Source organism: Bombus vosnesenskii, unplaced genomic scaffold (assembly GCF_011952255.1).
Source record: "Bombus vosnesenskii isolate JDL3184/JDL3185 unplaced genomic scaffold, Bvos_JDL3184-5_v1.1 scf7180000013270, whole genome shotgun sequence".
Taxonomy (NCBI): Eukaryota; Metazoa; Arthropoda; class Insecta; order Hymenoptera; family Apidae; genus Bombus; species Bombus vosnesenskii.
The window spans coordinates 485,438-507,613 of record NW_022882928.1 but is presented as its reverse complement, the minus strand read 5'-3'; the positions used below and the strand labels follow the sequence as shown (position 1 = coordinate 507,613).

Below are 22,176 nucleotides of genomic sequence, written 5' to 3'. Positions count from 1 at the left end.
ACAGACTAACAAGAGCGAAGACAATCGGTGCGCGAGAAACTAAACGATTCGCTTCGTAAATGTTTTCAGTTCGCGTTCGTCAAGCCGTTTACACGACACGGTCTGATCGACGAGATTTCTCTCGCGAAGTACTTGCACTTCGCGTTCCATCGAGGCCTGGTCTCGATCCTCCGAGAATCATTTTCAACTATGAGTTTCTAGAAATTCAAGAGATTCTAGAAATTGTTCGTTAGCCTTCTTACTCGATTTTTAACTCGAATAGAGACGCGATTCAGAGATATAACTCGCCTTTCCTACAAAGTTGCGCGTTGATCACGTGTTCACGTGACTACAACGTGACCGTATACTTTTATTCTTGTCTATAGAGAAACTCTGATCTCGCTAATAAACGACATGCTTTGCTAATTCCATTAGCAAGCTTGCCGGTTCTCTACTCGCCTTGTCGCAAACTGAACGATCGAAGCGCTTTTTGTAAATTTACTTATTCTGCGTGTGTACGTGTACGTCTTTATTAGTTTCCTTTTTATTCGTATTTTGCTCGTGTGTATAACACTCTCGTCTGTTCCGCCGTACAATTTATTGCTTTCACTATAATAAATCTAAGGTCCTCTAAAGCGTCATAGGGAGAGATATTAACATTAATGGCGCGTTTAAAAGAGATTACTTCGACGACCGTACCGAAGATCGACATCTCCTCGGTTGGCCGTTCTTTAGACTCTGAAAACGCTGTAACAAGCTTATCTATCGGTCGATCCTCCGTCATCGCGAATCGCATCTTCCTAGCGCAATACTCGTCCATCTCTCGATGCATCCTTCCACTTCGACTCTTCGGTTTTCCGGATAGAATTCCTGCGAAATATCGATTCACGTAGTTGGCGATAAAACACTAATCAAGATAAAAATACGATATCTTGCAAGTATCGGTATTACCTGAACCGATTCCCTCCGACGCAAGATCGCTCGACAATTGCTGAAAAAATGATTAGCCCTTGTCGCTTAGAGTGTGTCCAACCACAGCACGCCATTTTCCGTATCGAATCCAAATGATCGAATATGTCGTAGATGAAATCTGTCGGTGAACGATTGTCCAAGCCTGATCATCACCATGTGGTACATTTGTTAGGGGGGTTCATTTTGGTTCCGATCGGGCAACGGAACGCATCCGCGAATGCTTGAGAGTTCATCATTATACCGTTGACTCTAAACACATTTTAATGGGTGGTATTTATTTCTCAATAACGTTAAATTCTTCGAGGTACGACTAAAGAGTAAGACGTTGGCTACCTTTCAGGCTGAGGTGTGTGGTAATCGAGCTCAACGGAAAGAATATAGGCCTCGGCAGTCATATTGGAACAGTAAGTCTGCAATATAATTCAGAAATAAGATTAGATTCCTACGATCGTTCCTCTCGCATAGTTACAATTACACTAATTTCCATACATTTATGAGAAACTGAAAGATTCAAAAACGCGTAAAATGCAAAAATACATATATTGAGATATGTATAATTTTGTGTGGTAGACTAGATTAGCCGCGTAGTAGTGACACGCGTATGTGAGTATGAGTGTATGGAAGTATGTGTGTGCACAACTTCTCGAAAATCAGATAAATGCAACTGTTCCATTAGTAGCGTGGTATGGAAGATGGTGAGACCAAGAGAGTGCTGAGACGCGTGCAAATATCGACGAAGATCCTGGAAATCGTTTATTAAATAAATCTAAAACTAATTTAATATAAAACCTAACCCCAATCTAAGTATTCCTTTACTTTTATTTCGCTGATTAACCCTTTCGCGTCGGCAGTCCAGTCCGCCGAAGTACCGTCACTGAACGGAAACGCGCGCCAGAAATACGCACAGTGTGCGTGGTTGCTGTATGTTGAGGTTATTAGATGTATGAACGGAAGAACGCGTACATAAATTGTGAAGTAGAAAATATATTTTAATACAGATGTGTAAGTACAAGTAGGAATATAATTTGAGCTGGTCCCGATCCGCACGCTAGCAGTGTTACCCTATAACTAAAAACCCCGAAGCCATTGTAACATCAATTCACATCAGAGACCAGGCCACACACCACGGGCACGATGGCGCCCAGATGTCTGCACATCCTTGGCGCGTACCCTCAATAGTCTTAAGTACCCACCAGGGGTCTTGGAATTTTCATATCTCTCGAAAAATGGCCGCCGACTCGTTTCTCTTCACCATTCGCGGTTCGGGATAGAATGTCCTTCTGTTCCAGGTCGAACTGATTCTTCCCTTCGTTGCCCATCGATATCCCCACTAGCGTGCGTTCATTAGACGTGCCGCAGCGGCTGGCGCGTGTATGCTCTTCCGAGAATTCGGCGGAAGAAGCGTGAAGATATCGATGGCACATCGGGCACGTCGGTGTTACGCTTTGACGGCGTAGCGCTTTGTATCACGAAGCCGTTGGAAAGTTCCGTGACACGTGCCGCCACACATAGAGTGTATAATATTTAGCGCAATATATATGGCTACTTACGCTCTGAGCTCTACTCCTCTAATTATATTCACAGAGATACGAATCCGTAGAGTGAGGGCGAAAATCTGAAAATGTGGATGAAAGGCGTCGTATGTTTACCTGGGCGGCGCTTATGAAGAAAAGCTGGCTCGGCCGAAGTCCCTCTAATCCGGGAAGACTTCGATCCTTCCCATTCGTCAGGGTGTGCCAGGTTTTATAAGAAATTTGCAAGGCTCCGATATCAGCGACATTCTCGTTCCTCGTCACGTTCCAGTCAAACTGAAAAATCATTTGAACGAGTTCCACCCAACTTGCTCGAGGAAAATATGTGAAAAAAATATTCTCTACCTGTACAGCAACGTCGTTCCCATAAAACTGAACCTTCCTCCAGAAGCTTCTGGCATAAAGCCTCGCGACGCATTCGATCCTCGCTTCCAACCTCTTCCAAGACTCTGGCGTGATCCAGAGCCACTGATCGACGTTCATATCGGGATCCAATGGCAGTCGACGTCGATGGAGGTCGAAAGCGTGGAGAATCTCGTGACCGATCACCGATCCTAGAGTCGCGTGCGCTGCATACGCTGGCCCAGCATCCCAGGACCATGACCAAGCTATCATCATCGCCAGTGGAATGCCTAAAATCGATGAATTCCCTCGTCATAATTCTTTCGGCAAGCTTATAAAATGTTTAGAGATCCATTTTACCTATTGTGTTCGTCGAAGATTCGTAGTAAGCGGATACGCTATAGGGATGACGACGTCTGCAAAGATAAAATTAATTTTATCCCATTCTATTATCGATGGGTTTGCAGCAATAAGGAGACAGCCCCGATATCTAAAATCGTATTTATCGGAAAAGAAAGAGAGACATAGGTTTCCTGTTCAAGAATGTAGAGATTTAGTACTACGAATATTAGCTGACTACGACGAATGCACAGTACGTTGCCAAGCGGCTCGATTTTGATCGATCGTGAATTAGTTTGCTTTTAAATAAATTTCGTTGCGTCAGATTACTAAGAAAGTGGTTACTCCACTTTTATTTTCGATCCTATTGTTAGGATGTTCGGAGTAAGAAAATGCTCACTTTTCGGTGACGTTCCTGCGCAAAACCTTGTCGTCCACGGTGCGAACCTGTCGAAATCGTTTCAACACGGTGTGGAAGAAATCTGCCGGATCGATCTCCACCTACCGGAAGTGATAGATGGCAGTCACGAATAGCTGACGGAAGAGTATCGCTAGGAATACGCGCGCGTCGCATGCAAAGAAGCACGAGGAAGGCCTCACCTCGGCCATTTCGCGGGCCAGCAGGCTCTCATTGTGGAAACCAGGCCACACGTGAAATCTTCCCCGCAACGAGTTCAGCTTCAACAACGCCTGCGTCCTTGTCTCCTCGTCTAGCCAAGATTTCACCAAAATGCGCTCAGCTACTGTCTCTTTCACGCGTTCGAACAGCCCTCCCACCTGTTCGCGACACGACGCAATTTGTATCGCAACGTTTTCACCAAGACAAAGGGAAGAGAAGAGAGAAAGAGCAACGAGAATAGAATAGAGAGAAGCAGATGCTATTTTTCATCGCCTTACCTTGTTAGCTAGGTTTTCTAAATACTGCGGCGTGTACTGCTGCACATACAAAGCACCCACGATTTCGCTGAAGACATCCTTCGTCAGCTTGAAACAGGACAGCTCCCAGTCCTTGCTCCCGGTCACGTTCACGATGTCGTGCAGGGTGTCCGTCGCGTACAACAGCAACAGTCCATTGTGAATAATCCTTCGTAAGGATATGCACTTGTGAGTATTGTTTGCGCGTTTAAAACATCGCTTTCTATCTTCGTTTTATTCGATCCACGACTTCGAAAATAGCTATAACTCTCGTACGAGTGTTCGTACGAAATAATAGCCTGTGAGGATATATATTTCAGTGGAAAAGAGAGGATAATGTCCTGGTGGCTATAATAATGAACAGCTGGCCCCGAAAGCATAACGAATTAGCGTTATCGATTCTATCGAACCTTGCCATGCCTCCGCCACAAGCGCGAGCTCGTTTCGACAAATTCGAGGATACGTATCCCTTTCTTGCCTCCTTGAGCTACGTGCATGTGACAGTATTAACGGAACTATAATTTCAATTGAAGTGAAATCATCGTTCCTATTAGTAGAACCTCGATTCTGGTTGATACAGAGCGAACAGAGTAGCGCAGATGGGCGGAATTTTCGCAACGAAGGGTAATGGACGAATTAGGCACCGATTTACGATGCATGCTCGCTGCTGGTATCAAAATTTACGGTCGTACCACGTTTATTAACCGCATACGGTACGCTGGCGTGCACTGCGTACGAACTTCTCTGCTCATAAATGTTACGCCAGACGCTGATAGCGTTCTCCGTGCTAACAACCTTCGCGACATTTAACCTACGCTACGCTTCCATTTTCATCTGCCCCCGAGCTCTCTACGAGATTAATTCTGGCGACGTTGCGACGGTTTAAGAGATGATTTGGAATATCATCTGGAAATTAACTGGCGCACACATTCCTACGAACTCGAAATAAAAGTTGCAAGTCGGACGTTGAAAATTTCAATTTCAAAGTAAACGATGAACGATCGTAATTCCCGACGATTGATATTCAAAGCTGCAGCAAATGTGAAAAAAACGTTCCATATCCGAAGAACGCAACGAATCCGAATATTAAGGACGATAGATGGGCAGAAATTGGCGGTAGGATGCGAGCGTCTGGTTCTTTGTTGCGCGGAATACCTTCGGCAGTAATTATCGCGGTTTGCTGGCTGTATTCATCCTCCGGTTGTGTCTGTCTGTCTGCGAGAGATAATAGCGAGGGACGAGCATAGGCTGCCAACTGTGGCGTTTCGGAATCCCGAGTGTTTGCTCCGCCAACCAGTCCGTCCTGCTGATATTACCGTAAACTGACAAAGTTCGAGTTTGATAATTTGTAGCTAGCCCGTGTCTTGCTCGTTACCCAGAAGAAGAGAAGAATGTGACAATCAACGATCAAGCTACCCTCTTTAACTTTCCAAGACTAGTCGAATATTCGAAATAATTGTCCCCCTGTGGTGAGATATACAAAAGGCGAAACTATCAGTCAGCTTGACGTTATAACGTGCTCCGGAATCTGTTGCTTCGAATGTAAGCTTTACATCCGATCAGCAAAGAATTTCACCTTGGATTTGCTGGAAAGGCCGAATTCCACGTGTTCAACGACCGAATAATCCGAGTCAAGGTATCCGAACTTGATCCTCCGGCGAATACCGCATCCTGCTACCTCTTTTACAACGTGCAATTTTTTTCCTTCTCTCTCGATTCACTGAACAGCAAACATTGTCGTGGGAACTCGACCGAACCGGGCAGCCAATTTACCCATCGAACTTTCTGCTTTCTAATTAAATTCGATGTTTCGTCGATTTTCTTGTTCCTTCGCGTCGCTACCGTTTCCGATAAACGCTACGTAAGTCGAGTTACCGATATACTTTACGAATGAAAAGAAAGTTACCACTTACCGGCAGTTCCACGCTCGAGCGTTTTACGCGATTAAAAGTTAAACCTTTCTAATCGATCGACGACGATAATAAGCTTCGCAGGAATCACTTAAGGGTAGAGAACATCGTGTTGCCGTTTAACTACGTTGGTACGCGGCTCATACGCATGCATTATGCAAATTCATCGGCGGCCGCATCGTCAAAGCGGAGTCTGTCAACGTTTACGACGTTCCGCAATCGGTACGTGTAATCCAACCGGCATCCAGCGTGAAATTCAACCGAGCGTGGCGAGAACTTCGTTTAATGTAATCAGTACAATTTGCAATAATCGAAGCTTCTCCAAGCTACTTGCAGCATGACTCGCTATATTCCCGCACATGGTTCAAACTATCCTAATAAAAACTGTCTACGGTCGCGTAACTATCACGGGAGTCAGTTTGTAGGAATTCGCGATCTACGAAACCCATCGCGCTGAATTTCGCATATTTTTTTGAATCTCCCGCTCTGCGCGAATATTCGGATTTCCTCTCTCGATTCGCTTTTTTTTTTTTTTTTATTCGACGTTGAACCGAGAAATTATGGGAAGCAAAGTTTGCTAATTGACGCAACGAAAGGCGATTTAATCGCGTTTCGATTGCCGGTTGTTCCATAGCTTGTTTCGATTACCAACTGGACAAACACACATATCGACGATCTGGCAATTTGTACGTGCGGCTGGATATATTAATCCCCCTGACGAAGAATCCTCGTGGTGATGAAGCTTTCGACCGAATCGGTGGATCGCGCGGTGAAGATCGTTTTTCTCAAACCCCTTGATACGAGGATTAAACGATTGGCGAAACACAATCGCGAAACCGCATCTGCGTGACCGACCGCCATTTCAATTGGCTGGCTCAGCCGTTTTTGAAATTACCACTGTTAATAAAACCTCCAACGAGCGTATCGTTTCTCTTTCACGAATTATTTTACAGATTATTCAACGAAACAATAATGTCATTCACGTTCTTGCTGGCGAATACAAAATCAAGAAGCTCTTCTAACGTTTGCCCTCCGTTTAATGGATACTTCATTCGTGATCGAACGTATGAAATGTTAAGCAACTTGCAACAATTCCAATCGATCAGGTTGTCCGACGACAGCGGCAATTTGCAGCTCTCGATCCCAAAGGAGCAAGCCGGAAAACGAATGTATCGGAAGCGACGTAAATTTGAAGGCGAAACGTTCTTCCGATCAGCCAGTTGTAGCTCGTTCAATTAATATTCATTCGTTATGCAATTTTCGGATCGGCAGACCGATATTTACACGCGATCATCAACTTCCGCAACATCAACCGCTCGTTATCGGCTTGTATTTCGAGCCAAAGATCAAAACAACATTTACGTCGTATAACGTTATTTATGATGAAAATCAAGGGAAAATGGGATAACTGACGGTTGAGCTGTAACTTCCGCGTTCGTGAAATTATCATTAGCATACATTGAGTGTTACCTCTGAATATATTTCGCTCGTTGACGAACAAACAATATACGGGGAATGTGAAAACTACGTTTCAAACGAATGTTTTAATCGAATGAGTCCGCCTCGATAAACGAGTTTACGTCGAAAGGAGCCGTGGTATCGATAATTCGTCCTATTTACGTCTGCTTTTACACTCGCCATAAAAGTTCTGTTTAGCATCTATGGCACGACGAATCGATTGGTTCGACTAAAAAATATCCGTACGGCTGCCATAAAGGAGAAAATTACGGGCAAAATGTGAATCTCGCGACGAAAAATGGTATGGCGATCGTAAAAATCACCGGTGCACCAACGATGCTCTCTGTCGTTATTTTTAATACCACGCCGGTAGTTTGGTTAATAAACAAGTCGCTATAATAATGGTGTTACGCCATGCGGCTTGCCATAGATCATATTCTTCACTGTCGGTCGCGGCACTATAATGTCACAGACGGATCGTCGCGGCTGCCCGGCAAAATAAACATTGTAGTGGCAAGCGCATGGTTCATTAAGCAGAGCGACCTCCAGAAACGTCGATTCGTGGCCGTTATTTGATCTGGCGTAAAAGACGGTGGCGTGATCCGAAGGTAGTGGGGGTCGCCTTCCAGAAAGAATCAGAACGTTTCGAGAAGCCAAACTGTCTACACATCTTTTGTATCGCGCATTCCATAGTAACATTTCCTTTGTTGTCCCATTTATATTTTATAGTTAATAAGTTGTGCAATAAATATTAATTTAGTTGTGTTGATTCTGTGAGATTTCATTGAACCACCCTTATTATCATAATCGAAATAAGGGAATCGATCAGTTCGTGGCGTCGATTGTTCAATCGTAACGAGGACTTACAACTCTCGTTGACGTGATATCTCGCGATCGCGTCTCTCCGCGAATGATCGAAACATTTTGGTCCTTCGAGCCGGATCACGTGCCAGTGAAGAGTGCACTTACCAGTGACCACACAGTGCCACGTGACTTTATCAAAACCAGTGACGTCAGGCGCGTCATCTTCGAAGAAGCACATCCCATTGGCAAGGGAACGCAACCACGCAGCCTTCCATCGCAGCTGGACAATCATCAACGCAACGAATTTCACAACTTAACATACACGCGACCTCACGCCGCACGACAGTAAGGTAAGCTCGTTCCTTATTTCAACCATCTCCTATCCTCGGCAACGATGACGAGCGAAGACCAACTCATCTCTCTGCGTCGGAGACGAGGCTATTGTAGCGGCCGATTCACATATTTATCGGATCGACTGGACGAGTACGAGCAATCTGAGAGTCAGCAAAATTCCTTATTAAAGAATTACGAGAAACAACTGACCGAAGTTGCGAGTCAATTCGAAGCGATTCAACTCGAATTAGAAGTATTGGACGAGGAGGAACAAGCGCGCGGCTTCGAAATAAGGGATCAGTACGTCGCGGTAGACACAAGGCTACAAAATCTTCTGAGGAACGCGCAAACAGCTTCGCCGTCGACATCCATAAACCCTCCAACCTGTGCATCATCCGCAAGTTTAAATCCGATATCCATTAAATTACCAGATCTTCGGCTCCCTACCTTTGACGGAAGCTTAGAAAAATGGAACACGTTTTATGATACCTTTTCCTCCATAATCGATAAAAATCCTAGTCTCACTGACATACAGAAATTCCATTACCTGCAGTCCGCCCTGCAAGGAGAAGCAGCCGATTGTTTAAACGCGTTACCCCTTAGTAATGTAAACTACAGTCAGGCTATTGCCGTTCTCAAGGAAAGTTTCGAATGTCCACGATACACAGCTTTCAGCCACTGCATGGCAATAATTGATTATCCAAGGATAACCAAGGAATCTCCAACGGAATTAAGGCGCTTAGTCCACACATTTAAACAACACATATATGCATTGAACAAATTAGGAGAATCCTACCCCGATACCAGTGCTATGCTCAACAGCCTCATCCTCTCGAAAATACCACTAAGTATCCAAAAGCAATGGGAAATGACGCTGCCCAATAACGAGGTGCCTCCGTACATTCATTTACTAAACTTCCTAGAGAGATTAGCACGAAGCTCCAAACCGATCACCACAGTCAGACAAACAAGAGAATCACCGGAACAAACTACTCCTGTCCGTCAACGCGCATCACGAGGGCATGCACTTACGGCGACACAGGTTACTCCAGCATGCCCCACCTGTCAAGGACCACACCCCATTTGGAGATGTGACACCTTCAAAACCAAATCCCTTCGCGAACGCATTCGGGAGGTCAAAAGGGCATCACTATGCCTCAACTGCCTCGGGAAAGGGCACACAACGAAGCATTGTTTCGCAGGATCATGTCGCGTATGCGGAGAACGACATCATACAATGCTGCATAGGACAAAACGCCATTCAGGGTCTCGTTCCAGCACGTCCAGCCCGAAATCTTCCCCATCAAATAGCCGATCCACAACACCTTCTTCGCCACCCTACGTATCACCCACTCGTCGCAAAAGGCACACAACAGACCACAGATCGGAAACACCACGAACAGCCGCGTCTGCAAGTCCACCGCCCAGTGACAAACGAACACACAAACAATGACGCCGACGATCGACGACTCCGTTCATGACCGAACATATCAAACCAATAGCATCCGAATTACTGTCCAATGATCTAGTCATCACAGCGCAGATTAATATTTTGAATGATAAACAGCAACCAATCCGTTGTCGAGCGTTGCTCGACACCGGATCCAGTATGAACTTCATTACCGAGGAATTAGCAAAATCGTTAAGGATAAGGCAAAACAAATGTTCGGTCCCGATCGGAGCTCTAGATACCTTGACAACGACCTCTAAGCGACACATCACGGCCACGATCACTTCCACTGACGGTACATACACGCGGACATTAACGTTCCTTATCATTCCAATCATATCAACCTTAATTCCCAGCGAACCCATCGATCGTTCGACACTTGAGATACCAAAAAATCTCAAATTGGCCGATCCACGATTTCATTTACCAGCTCCGATAGATGTACTATTAAGCTCAGGTTCAACACTCGCGTCGATGTGTGTGGGACAAGTCAACCTCACGCAGCCATACGAGCCTGGACTGCGTCTGCAAAAGACGCGATTCGGATGGGTAATCGGGGGGAGTCCAACTTCCCAAACCGCTACAAACATATTTCACACATCCACGACGACTTTACAAGCAGACCTCGCGCGGTTTTGGGAAATCGATGAAGGACCCTCAATTAAACATATCTCAGAGGCAGATCGACGATGCGAAGAACACTTCCAAGCCCACACCCGACGCACCAGCGAAGGACGATACATCGTCGCTCTACCTTTCAACGATCAGCTTCAGTCACTCGGATCCTCTAAAACGCTGGCGAGTAAACGACTCGCCTCACTCAATCGCCGATTCCAGCACGACAAACGCTTCGAATCAGAATATCGAACGGTAATACAGGAATACCTGGCGTTGGGACACATGACGAAGGTCAATGACAACCACTCCGACGACAACGGATACTATTTACCCCATCATGGCGTGACCAAAGCATCGAGTCAAACCACCAAACTCCGTGTAGTTTTCGACGGATCGGCACCAAGCACTACCGGAACCTCCTTAAACGATACACTTCACACAGGACCCAAGTTACAGGAAGATTTATTTTATATATTAATTAGATTCCGCGCTCATCAATACGTACTCACCGGCGACATCGAGAAAATGTATCGGCAATTCCTCGTACGACCAGAGGATCGGAAATATCAAAGGATATTATGGCGCAGCGCGAGTGGAGAAACAGAAACATATGAGCTTAACACTGTAACGTTCGGTTTATCCGCAGCCCCGTATCTAGCTATTCGGTGCCTCAAGCAACTGGCAGAGGACGAAGGACATCGATTTCCACGTGCAGCACAGGTACTGCAGCGGGATTTCTACGTCGACGACGCTCTCACCGGAGCTGAAACGAAGGACGAAGCCCTCACGCTCAGAACAGAACTCACCAATTTACTTCAACTGGCCGGCTTAAACATACGAAAATGGGCGTCAAACGATAATGACTTATTACACGGACTCTCCTTAGAAGAAACAAATCACCAACATTTTTTGGGCGACTCGCAAACCTTGAAGACGCTGGGAGTGTTTTGGAATTCATCCGACGACTCTATTCTTTACTCGGTCGAAGTCAAACCCACGCCCTCTCGAGTCACGAAACGAATCATCAGCTCGGAGATTGCAAAAATTTACGATCCGCTCGGTCTGCTCGCACCGGTGATTGTTCGGGCCAAGATGCTACTTCAACGAATATGGTCGTCGAAAATCGATTGGGATGAATCACTTCCGATCGAGTTACATACAGAGTGGGAAAGGTACTATGCCCAATTACCCTTATTAAACAACGTCAGGTTCCCACGCAAGGCAATAATCGAGTCCGCAATGGAAATTGAACTGCATGGTTTCTGCGATGCCAGCGAAAAGGCTTACGGAGCCTGTATTTATCTTCGAACCCTTAACACCAACGGCCGTGTTTGGACCCAACTTTTAACCGCAAAATCGAAAGTCGCCCCACTCAAGTGCCAGACCATTCCTCGGCTCGAGCTGAGCGGAGCACTCCTTCTTACGTCCCTGATGTCGACAATACAACAAGCCCTATCCCACAAAATTACTCGAACTATCTATTGGACCGATTCCACTATCGTCCTCCATTGGCTCAATACATCACCTCACACCCTTAAAACATTCGTCGCTAACAGAGTCTCCGAAATTCAAACAAAAACCAGCATCCGTGATTGGCGCCACGTTCCTACCGACGACAATCCCGCGGACTTAATATCACGCGGCCAAACACCCGAAGAGTTTCTGCGCCCAACCATCTGGCAGCACGGTCCTGCATGGCTCTACCAGTCGGAAGGCTATTGGCCGACATGGGCACTAACACCGCAAATTGAAGTACCGGAGCAGAAGGGGGCGATTTGTCTGTCCACAAACCCCCCCGATTACTGTTTGTTGCAAAGGTATTCATCCTGGCCCAAGTTGATACGAATCATAGCTCGTTGCCTCCGTTGGAGACAGAAAAGGAACCGAGCGGCACCCCTAACCGTTACTGAATTACGCATAACGCACAATAAACTGATAAAATTGTTGCAAAACATCCATTTCTCCGAGGAAATTCGCACACTCCAAAAAGATCGGAACGCGGCGATAAAGGGTAAGCTCACGCGACTCAATCCGTTCATAGACAAGGAAGGAATATTGCGAGTCGGGGGTCGACTCAGTCATTCGTCGATGACCTTCGCCCAGAAACATCCCATAGTATTACCTAAGTCATCCGTTACAACACGCATCATAGACCACGAGCACAAGATCCACATGCATTCCGGAACGCAGGCTACGTTATACGCAGTAAGACAAAGATACTGGCCCGTTGACGGTCGAAGTCAAGTATGGCGGGCGATCAAAGGCTGCGTCCGCTGCTGCCGCGCTCAACCACCGCCGGTAGAATACGTGATGGGTAATCTGCCGGAGGCGCGAGTAACGGAATCTCGCCCATTTACAAACGTCGGCGTCGATTACTGCGGGCCGTTCCACATCAAGGAAAAACGAGATCGTAACCGTCGTCAGATAAAAGTATACGTAGCCATTTTCGTATGCCTAGCAATTAAAGCGGTACACATCGAGCTCGTTGACGATCTCACTAGCGAAGCCTTCATCGCCGCTCTTCGCAGATTTATCGCTCGACGAGGCTATTGCTCCACCATCCATTCTGATAACGGCACCAACTTCAGAGGAGCAAGCAACGAATTACGAGAGCTTCACGATTTATTACAATCGGACGATCACAAGGAAAAAGTAACCGCATTTTTAGCCGACAAACAAATCGAATGGCGCTTCATTCCCCCTCATTCGCCGCATTTCGGTGGGCTATGGGAAGCAGCGGTGAAGTCATTTAAACGCCACCTCAGGCGTGTAGCCGGCAACGAGTTACTCACCTCTGAACAATTGAATACTCTTATCATAGAAATAGAAGCAGTCCTCAATTCCCGCCCGCTAACTCCTATCTCCACCGATCCAAACGATCTCCTAGTCCTCACTCCCGGACATTTTCTCATTGGCGATTCACTAATGTGCTTACGTGATCGAGATTTCAGAGACATTCCATCGAACCGACTCTCCAGATGGCAGCATATCCAACAGCTTAAACAGCATTTTTGGAACCGCTGGCATAAGGAGTATTTGAACGAGTTAACCAACCGCAATAAGTGGAGCAAGGGTGGACACGGCATCCAAAAAGGCACAATCGTCATCCTCAGAGAGGACAACGTTCCCTCCATGCATTGGCCTCTGGGCCGAGTTATCAAGGTTCATCCAGGCGCCGATGGTGTCATCCGGACAGCTACAGTTCAGACGGCAAAGAGCGTTTTGGATCGGGCCGTCAAAAGGCTTGTCCCACTGCCAATTCAACCCGATCTCGAGAAACCCGAACAACTAGCCACCGAGACGAACTAAGATGGGAACTTCAACCACATCTCGCTAATTTGATCGGTACCCTCTCAACGGGGGGAGGATGTTACGCCATGCGGCTTGCCATAGATCATATTCTTCACTGTCGGTCGCGGCACTATAATGTCACAGACGGATCGTCGCGGCTGCCCGGCAAAATAAACATTGTAGTGGCAAGCGCATGGTTCATTAAGCAGAGCGACCTCCAGAAACGTCGATTCGTGGCCGTTATTTGATCTGGCGTAAAAGACGGTGGCGTGATCCGAAGGTAGTGGGGGTCGCCTTCCAGAAAGAATCAGAACGTTTCGAGAAGCCAAACTGTCTACACATCTTTTGTATCGCGCATTCCATAGTAACATTTCCTTTGTTGTCCCATTTATATTTTATAGTTAATAAGTTGTGCAATAAATATTAATTTAGTTGTGTTGATTCTGTGAGATTTCATTGAACCACCCTTATTATCATAATCGAAATAAGGGAATCGATCAGTTCGTGGCGTCGATTGTTCAATCGTAACGAGGACTTACAACTCTCGTTGACGTGATATCTCGCGATCGCGTCTCTCCGCGAATGATCGAAACAAATGGTGAGCGTGTTTTTACTCGTTTCTTTTTTTTTTTTTTTTGGACGCGTTGCTCTTTACCGCGGTAAACGCGCGTGCAGCTGCAGAACGGTAAACGTGTTCGCGTGTATTCGATCCGCGAACCATTTGCCCTTGTTTTAATTAACGCAATCGATCGACGAGTATTTTTGTTGTACAGAACATGATCCTAACGAGCAGGATTTATTCCCCAGACGCGAAAGCGTGATTATACGGCTCCACCTAGAACCGTGAAATTGCAGCTACAGCCACGGTGTTGTTATTTTCAATTTAGTTCGTTTATTAGTCATTATGGGATCTATCAATCAACGTCCATGTAATTTATGGTATTTGTATTTCCTCTGCGTTTTCTCCATTTGAGATTCTACTGGCTCGCGTGTTTCATCCTTTACTATCTTAATACTAATTATGCATCTGTGAATCCTGTTATGTGAAAGTGTAGTTGATCGCTTTGACTTCGACCGGTATGAAGCCAACAGATGTCCTAAAGTCTACGAACTGAAGCGTACATTTTCTGCGTTTAAGGTTAAAGGAACGAGGGCCACGTACGAAGACGCGATGGATAGAACACGAACATTCCGCAGTTCTACGATCGATTTTGTTCTACGATTTGTGTAATCAGCTGTTAAGGCAGAAATCATGCGCCGCAGAGGTGTTCGATTAAGCTTCGCGGGTTCCACGCGGCCAGGGCCTTTAATACTCCATGGATCGGGCTTAATGTCGCGGAAAGACCAGCAGGAATCGAATTCGTACTTCCATGGAAGATACGAGCCTGCGAGATTGCGCTTGGTGCTGCATCTTTTCACGAACGCGATAAATTATTTCCCAACCTTTTCACGGCGGATTTAAATTCCGCCTTATCAAAGCGGCGATACCGCGAGGTTACGAGAATTTATGGCAGCTGTTTCGTTTCACTGCGATACCGACACCACCTCTTCTCAAATTTTAACGCTGGAAATACCACGCCAGCCCGCGTAAAGTCCACCGCGCGTACGCTTTGATTGTCAGGTGCTAGTTGCTCTCGAGGGAAGAAACTGGTAATCCTCGAATTTCGTGCGAGCGAGAAATTCTGACGGACTTTCCCAGACAATATATCGAGGCGTAAAGTGGCGCTTACCTTCGGGAAAAACGATTCAGCAGTTTCCCAAGGCTGCGGAAGTAACGCGGAGCGGTAACATAAACGTAGACCAGTTGATCGTCGTAGCCGTAAGCAGGACGTTCCCGATTGCGACTGTGATTGTAAAGATCGGCAGTGGCAGCGCCTAAAGTGGCATTCAGCAGCGTCCCCCACCTTATCTAACCCAGGAACCAAGCACATCATTTTTCCTCTGCAAAATTGCCGATGGTATCGCGATGGTTAACGTCTACTCACATAACCGAAACTTTCTTGCAGATACGACATGTTGAAAGGAACGTACACCCTCTGATCCACGTCCACCCAATTGTATAGATCCTTGTGCTTCGGATAGATCTGCAGGGTCGAAGCAAAAACGTTATTCGATGGATGAAATGGCGCAAAAGGGCGCAGAATTGGGCGATGGACAAAGAATGAATGCGATTATAAAGTAAATTGTCAAAGGGTCAAAGTGAAAAACGCTTCAAAGATATTTAGGTAGCGATTCGTTACTGGGCTGTAAAAGATGTATCGACTCACCTTGCTGAGAGATAGACAGAACTGTAGCAGCAGATCGGTCTCCGAGGCGCGATCCTTCGGATCCATCGTCTTCGGCAGAAGGCCGTCAACGATCTTCTGAATCCTCCGCGATCTTTGCTCTTCCATTTTATTCTGAAAGCAATCGTCCACTGCGTGAGATCATCCGATTAATAGACTTCAGATCGGTGTGTATTTAATCGGCCACACGTGTAAAATCTGCTCGCCCACTCAACGAGGATAAGCCCGTGGATTCGTCAAAAAGATTCAAGTGTTCCTGGTCTGGTGGTCGTTAAAGGATCAGGATTGATGATCGTGAAAGGGAAACGACGAGATAGGCAGCCGGACAAATGCGTCATCCGTGACGGTGGAGAAAGATCGATGGTTTGAACGTTTGTGAAAAGACGGCAGACTGATACTTGGAACGGCGAATCTCGAAAGAACTTGAAAGTTTCATCGCAAAAACTAAACCGCGATTGTCTTCGAAGATGCAAATCCAAGATCCTTCTTTAAAGTTGGAACATCTCAGACGTTTATTACTTGCTTCCATGATAACGACGAACCAACTTTTCCAACGCGGCTTTTCTCGAGGGGAAGGCCTGAATTACTCGAGCGTAAATAATTTCGCGGGAGATCGATGAGCGCTTCCGGCGCGACTCCGCTATCGGAGGGAACGCGTCAACGGGACGAAAAAAGAGAAATTGATCGAAGCTCGCGTTGATAGGGCCATTCAGGACCGAGGATGGCTGCTGGTTCTATCTTTGGCACGCATTTCGTCGGAATTTTTCCGCTCGAGGAAGGTTACAGCACGTGCGCCGCGATTCGCCCCGGCGCCGGTTGTACTTCTCCGAATGTTCATGTATGTAGCGTAATGGTACGACTATCGAACAGCTTCTTTTTGCCTGCTTCATTTCCTTCTTCTCCCCCGGCGAGCAAAGTTTCACGCGTTCCCCCGAGAACTGGAACAGCGCTCGCCGAAATGTCTTCCGGTAGCCTTCGCCGGGCCATTCTCGCCATCGTCGACACTTTCGTCGAGATGGTCTCAGAGAAGAGGTGTATTTAATAGACCGCGATTTCTTGGAATTCTCTTTGGACGTCTCGATGATCTCCGTACACGATACCTAAATTTTACACGTATTCAAGACACGCGTTTAAATGGAAATAATTTCCATTTGAATGGTCGGTCGACTACAAGAGCGTAGATTTCACTGCAGAATTATTAGATCCTCTACATTCTATCGTTTCTCTATTTCCGATATTTTAGCAAGTTCTCCATTAACGTTCTTCTCATTGAGACGAAGAACTACTTGAATCCTCATCGACGTTGGCGAGTAGCATCAGATCGGAGAACAAGACCAAGTTGATTGCTTGAAATCCTTTATGAACAGTTCACGGACTGTACAAGTCCCGTTATTACTAACGGTTCGACGAATTAAAAGGAACACCGTGAAGTCGATGGGCATCGTTATCGAAGTCGTTAGCGTGGCACAAAGCTGCGGCTTCCATTTCCTTTCGCGACAGTGTGTCATCACGTGCGATCCACCCTCTGCTTTTCCTCCCTCTCTCTCCGGCTCTTCAGCTTGTTCGGTCGGCTTACCCACTTTCCACCCCCGCGCCCCACAAAAATAACGCGACCCAATTTCTCCAAGTTTTCACGGGATCGAGCCATTGATTCCGTGGACGTGGGTTCGATGGGACGAGATTCTCGTCCAACTCCGTCTGTCCTCGAGTGTTCTCCAACGATCGTTTCCTATTCGCTGTGTTCCTCCTTCGGTAAATAAATGAAGTCACGGCGAAGAAGCTCGTCAGCCAAGCAGAGCCAGCGAATGGTATGGTAACTAAAGCAATATCCGTTGGTTCGTGTTTTATTCGCGCGGAACGAACGGCGGAATTGAAAGCGCGGCGGGGGATTCCGACGAAGAACCAAGCCGAAAACCGGCGGATGAAACGGAGAAGCCGAGGCTACCCGAAGGAAAAATTCATCTAACAGAAAGCAGCAACGTCCCAATTATGGGAAATTGGCGTTAGATATTCTGGAACCATTGGAAGTTCGGTCGTTTTCTTCGTCGGGGGGGAAATTTTAAGGAAAGAATTTTCTAAAGAATTTTTATCTTTGCTAAATTTAATAAAGTTTCTGAGGATTGGTGTGGCAGAACTTGGTAGTTTGGTATCTTAGCTATAGCTAGCGTGAAGAGAAAGTAACAAGGGAGAAAGGAAAATGGACTGTAGCGATACAGAAAAGGATAGCAGCGATACAGAGACAGCGATTGTGCCTGGGGAATATTCGGAAAAAAAGTTCGAAACAGCGACGCCGAAATCGAAACGACGCCCAAGCGGTCAGGGCCGAATTAATGAGTTGGATTCGATTACTCGTCTCGATACCTGGCCAGATTTTTTTGTCCCGACCACGCGCTAAAGCGTCGTAGGGATTTTGAAAATTCAGCCCCGGGCTGCTCCGTGCTTCGGTGAATTTTTTTTTTTTTTTTTTTTTTTTACAAAACCACCATTCGATTCTCTTCGTTAGTGAAAATTTCGCTCAAATTGACCGAACGAAAGATAATTTGAAAAAATGATAATACCTGGAATTCCAAAGAAAACCTATTATATTGTTTTAGATTAAATTCACGCTTAGTTTTGAAATTGAATTTATTTAAATTCTTTCTAGTTTCTACAGACTGAATTTATTTAAATTTATTCTACTTGACTAGTATCCTTGCATGTTACGCGTTACAACGCGCATGTCGAGAACAGGTACGGAAATAGTAATAATTCGTGGAACAAGGAAGCGTTAATTAAGTAGACGCGTTGTCCAATTCTTTTAATAAACGTTTTAACGCTGCTGGGCTCGAGTAAATTAATAAGGTGAATCCGATAATTCCCGGCCAACGGTCGCGGTTTATTTGCACCGGTTAGAGCTTAACTACTTATATGTATTTTCAGGGTGACAGGATAGCGCGGTGAAAAAGGTCCGACCGTCGCGTGGCGTTTTATTTCACAGGAGACCGTGCAAAACGCGGCCTGCAGATTAAGCGTCGGAATATAAAACGGTGAAACGCGAATTTATTAAATCCGCGTTGCCGGCCAGTCTAACAAAACCAGTTACGAATGGCTGCTCGTCGTTTTCAGAAATTGAGCAAAATGATCCGTGTCCCTTTGCCGTCATCTGTCCAATTGCCAAAAAAAAAAAAAGAACTTAATGAAACCGGCCGGTATAATTAATTTTTGGGACGTAGGAATATTTTTAACCAGCAAGAGGACGCGATTGAAATTTTGTCATTCTGTCGCGAGTGCTGGTATAAGTAAACTAATCAAAATTATTCTTTATTGGAATTTTAAAATATCGAAGCTTAGATGAGTCGCATAACCCAAACTTACTATGTATACGTGTCTTTTTCACTGTTCCACCGTACGAGACGAGATATTCTTCGAACAAAAGCCTTTTTCGCATGCAGATTATTAAAGATGTAGCACGACGTCGCATCGAGTCCCACGAGCAGAGCAACGAGGCCACCGACGAGCCCGGCAAAGTCATTAATTTAAATTTCAATTCGATTTCCATGTTACTCGTTCCCAGAAGCGACGGGGTCCGGCAAGAAATCGTACGGTCCAAACGAAGAACGGTGCAAAAGAGAAACGCGGATGACGTCGCCGTCCGCGTTCGTGATGATGCAAACGGTCACGGTGCATTTAGTCGAATTTCCAGCGTTAATTAAAGTGACGTAATCGTGAGACACGTGTCAGAGATGAAAGCGAGGAATCGGACATCGGGTCGGATATGGCTGGAAAATAAATTGAAGATGGATCGTGCTGAATGGTGCTTCTGTATGTTCTAATGCTCCTCGAAGGATGGAAAATAGAGAGCCGCCTCGGCAGAGGCTGACACGGACCAACCATAATGTTCTTTTCACGAGTCAATTTCGTTTCGAGATACGAGTCGCCCGTAGGCGAAAGTCGAAGGCGCATGTTACGTTTAATCGTTCGCTACGCATTTGTTACGCTTTAGATCAATGCACGCACTTTTCCACAAAACGAGCATGGAACTACCGTGTCATCGTGTTAAGAATTTTGGATCTTAATTGCCGAAATAATGGTATAGAAATACTAAATTTGCACTTGGAGTTTATATTAGAATAGTTATATATTCATTTGATAAACGATTTCAAAGATATTCATCGATACACACTTGCACGCGTCTCACCTTCTTCCATACCAGACTGTTAACTGAACAGTTTACACTCCTCTGTTTTCGAGACGTCGTGCACGTATATACGTCCACACACTGATATTCACATACAAGTGTCATTACTACGTAGCTAACGTAGTGTAGCACATAAAATTATACATATCTCAATATATCGTATTAATACTGTTTGCTCGTTCTGTCGTTTGCGTATGGCAATAACTGGCGGGAAAAAGATCGCGCGCGAAAGTAATTGTTTCAGTGAGATTGTTTAACAAGTTTAATATCACGGAGTGCTCGGAGTCTCTAGTCCCTCTATCAATTTTCCTAGTTCAAACATCATCCGCCGCGTAACATTTACTTTCCATTCGTTTTCTGACAGTAGAGCGAAACCGTGTCATTCGTAAAGTGGAGATTTGTCGAAAAGTCGCAGTCATATTTACCGCGATAAATCGCCGGGAAAAAGTGCTTACGCAGATTCATAGCGGATACGAATGTTTTTAATCCGTGGAATATCAGTGGTTTGCGAGAGCAAACGAGGCGTCACGACCTCGCTGTGCATTTGCCCGGATATTCAGCCACTTTGACTGCGGATCGATGTTCTTTTGATTTCTCTTGACAATCAAGACATTGGTCTAGAAACGATCGATTCTAAAAACTTGGATCGAGAATGAAGCAAAATCATCGGCTGGTTTACAGAGGCTCGATCGTTTCGCTGAACCACTGCAGAAATGATAAAGATATCTTACCGGAAGAATTCTGCATTTCCACGATACACGACACATTTAATTACTGATAATTCGTCGTTCTGTAAACATTGGGTTGCAGGAAATTTCATTAAAAGCTGGCACGCGCGCCGGCAGATGTTAAACGAAACCGCGCGTAACTCGCCAAGCTTCATTAATCAAAATCGCCGTAACGTTCGTACGTCGATGCATCGAGGAAGCTGGTCGTCGCGTTCGATGGATTAATTCCACTGGATCGTCGTGTCCGGTGAATCAATTCGACGGTAAATGATACGAATAAATATAGATACGCTGGGAAAATAACGAAGTCGTATCTACTCTCGGAGGACGTTGCCGAAATTTATCGCGTTCGGTGGTAAAAAAATAAAACTTGGCAGATTAATTTTCAGCTCTCGGCCACCTTGCGATCTGCTCGTAAATTGCGAGGTGTGTTTCCTCGGAAAACGGAAGGTCCCTGGCGAGGTATCGCTGTTCGAGTAACGTGCAATTTTTGAAGAGAAAATTCAGGCGCGAGAATACCCCGGGGAACGACTCGATATCGCCAAGTCAGAAAGCGTAACGATATTAATATTCATCGTGCGAATTAATATCAATGGCCACTACTCTGACCGGAATTCGAACGTGGCATTTATTAAATTTAATCGAACCCTTGTATCTGAATTAACGATCTCTCCGCCCGATGAAACGAGCGACCAGAACGAGGACACTAAATATCGTTGCCGGTTACGTCTGCGCGTTTCGACCTCGTGATATGACCAACAGCCGATCTCTCGTGTTTCTTTCCTCCTTCCGTTGCGAACCGGTCAGCTCGATACAAAATTTATACGCGTTAATTGTTGAATTTATCGAATTCTCTATGTAAATCAAACAGATTTAGTGTGCTTATATATATATATATACGTGTGTGTGTGTGTATATATTAATATTTATGGATGAAATTTAGTGGCCGGTTATCGTAAATTATATAAAGGGCCACAATAAAATCCGTAAATTATTTAAGACCCACGAGGAGGATGTGCATACAAAGTAAACCAAATATCTGA

General features: G+C 45.5%; 1 protein-coding gene across 2 annotated transcripts in view; it reads right to left on the bottom strand.

Annotated features, from left to right (window-relative positions):
* Positions 1–242: 242 nt before the first annotated feature.
* Positions 243–22,176, bottom strand: part of LOC117230970 (neprilysin-1) — a 78,985-nt gene continuing 57,051 nt past the window's right edge. For both annotated transcript variants that reach the window (XM_033488958.1, XM_033488959.1), the window contains 12 exons: positions 16,211–16,342; positions 15,929–16,027; positions 15,674–15,852; positions 4,062–4,248; positions 3,765–3,941; positions 3,565–3,665; positions 3,186–3,241; positions 2,829–3,115; positions 2,601–2,759; positions 1,285–1,361; positions 931–1,200; positions 243–849 (listed from right to left, as the gene is read on the bottom strand). In XM_033488958.1, coding sequence (XP_033344849.1) covers positions 1,101–1,200; positions 1,285–1,361; positions 2,601–2,759; positions 2,829–3,115; positions 3,186–3,241; positions 3,565–3,665; positions 3,765–3,941; positions 4,062–4,248; positions 15,674–15,852; positions 15,929–16,027; positions 16,211–16,342 — 1,554 coding nt within the window. In that variant the 3' untranslated portion in view covers positions 243–849; positions 931–1,100. The remainder of the gene's footprint in view (positions 850–930; positions 1,201–1,284; positions 1,362–2,600; positions 2,760–2,828; positions 3,116–3,185; positions 3,242–3,564; positions 3,666–3,764; positions 3,942–4,061; positions 4,249–15,673; positions 15,853–15,928; positions 16,028–16,210; positions 16,343–22,176) is intronic.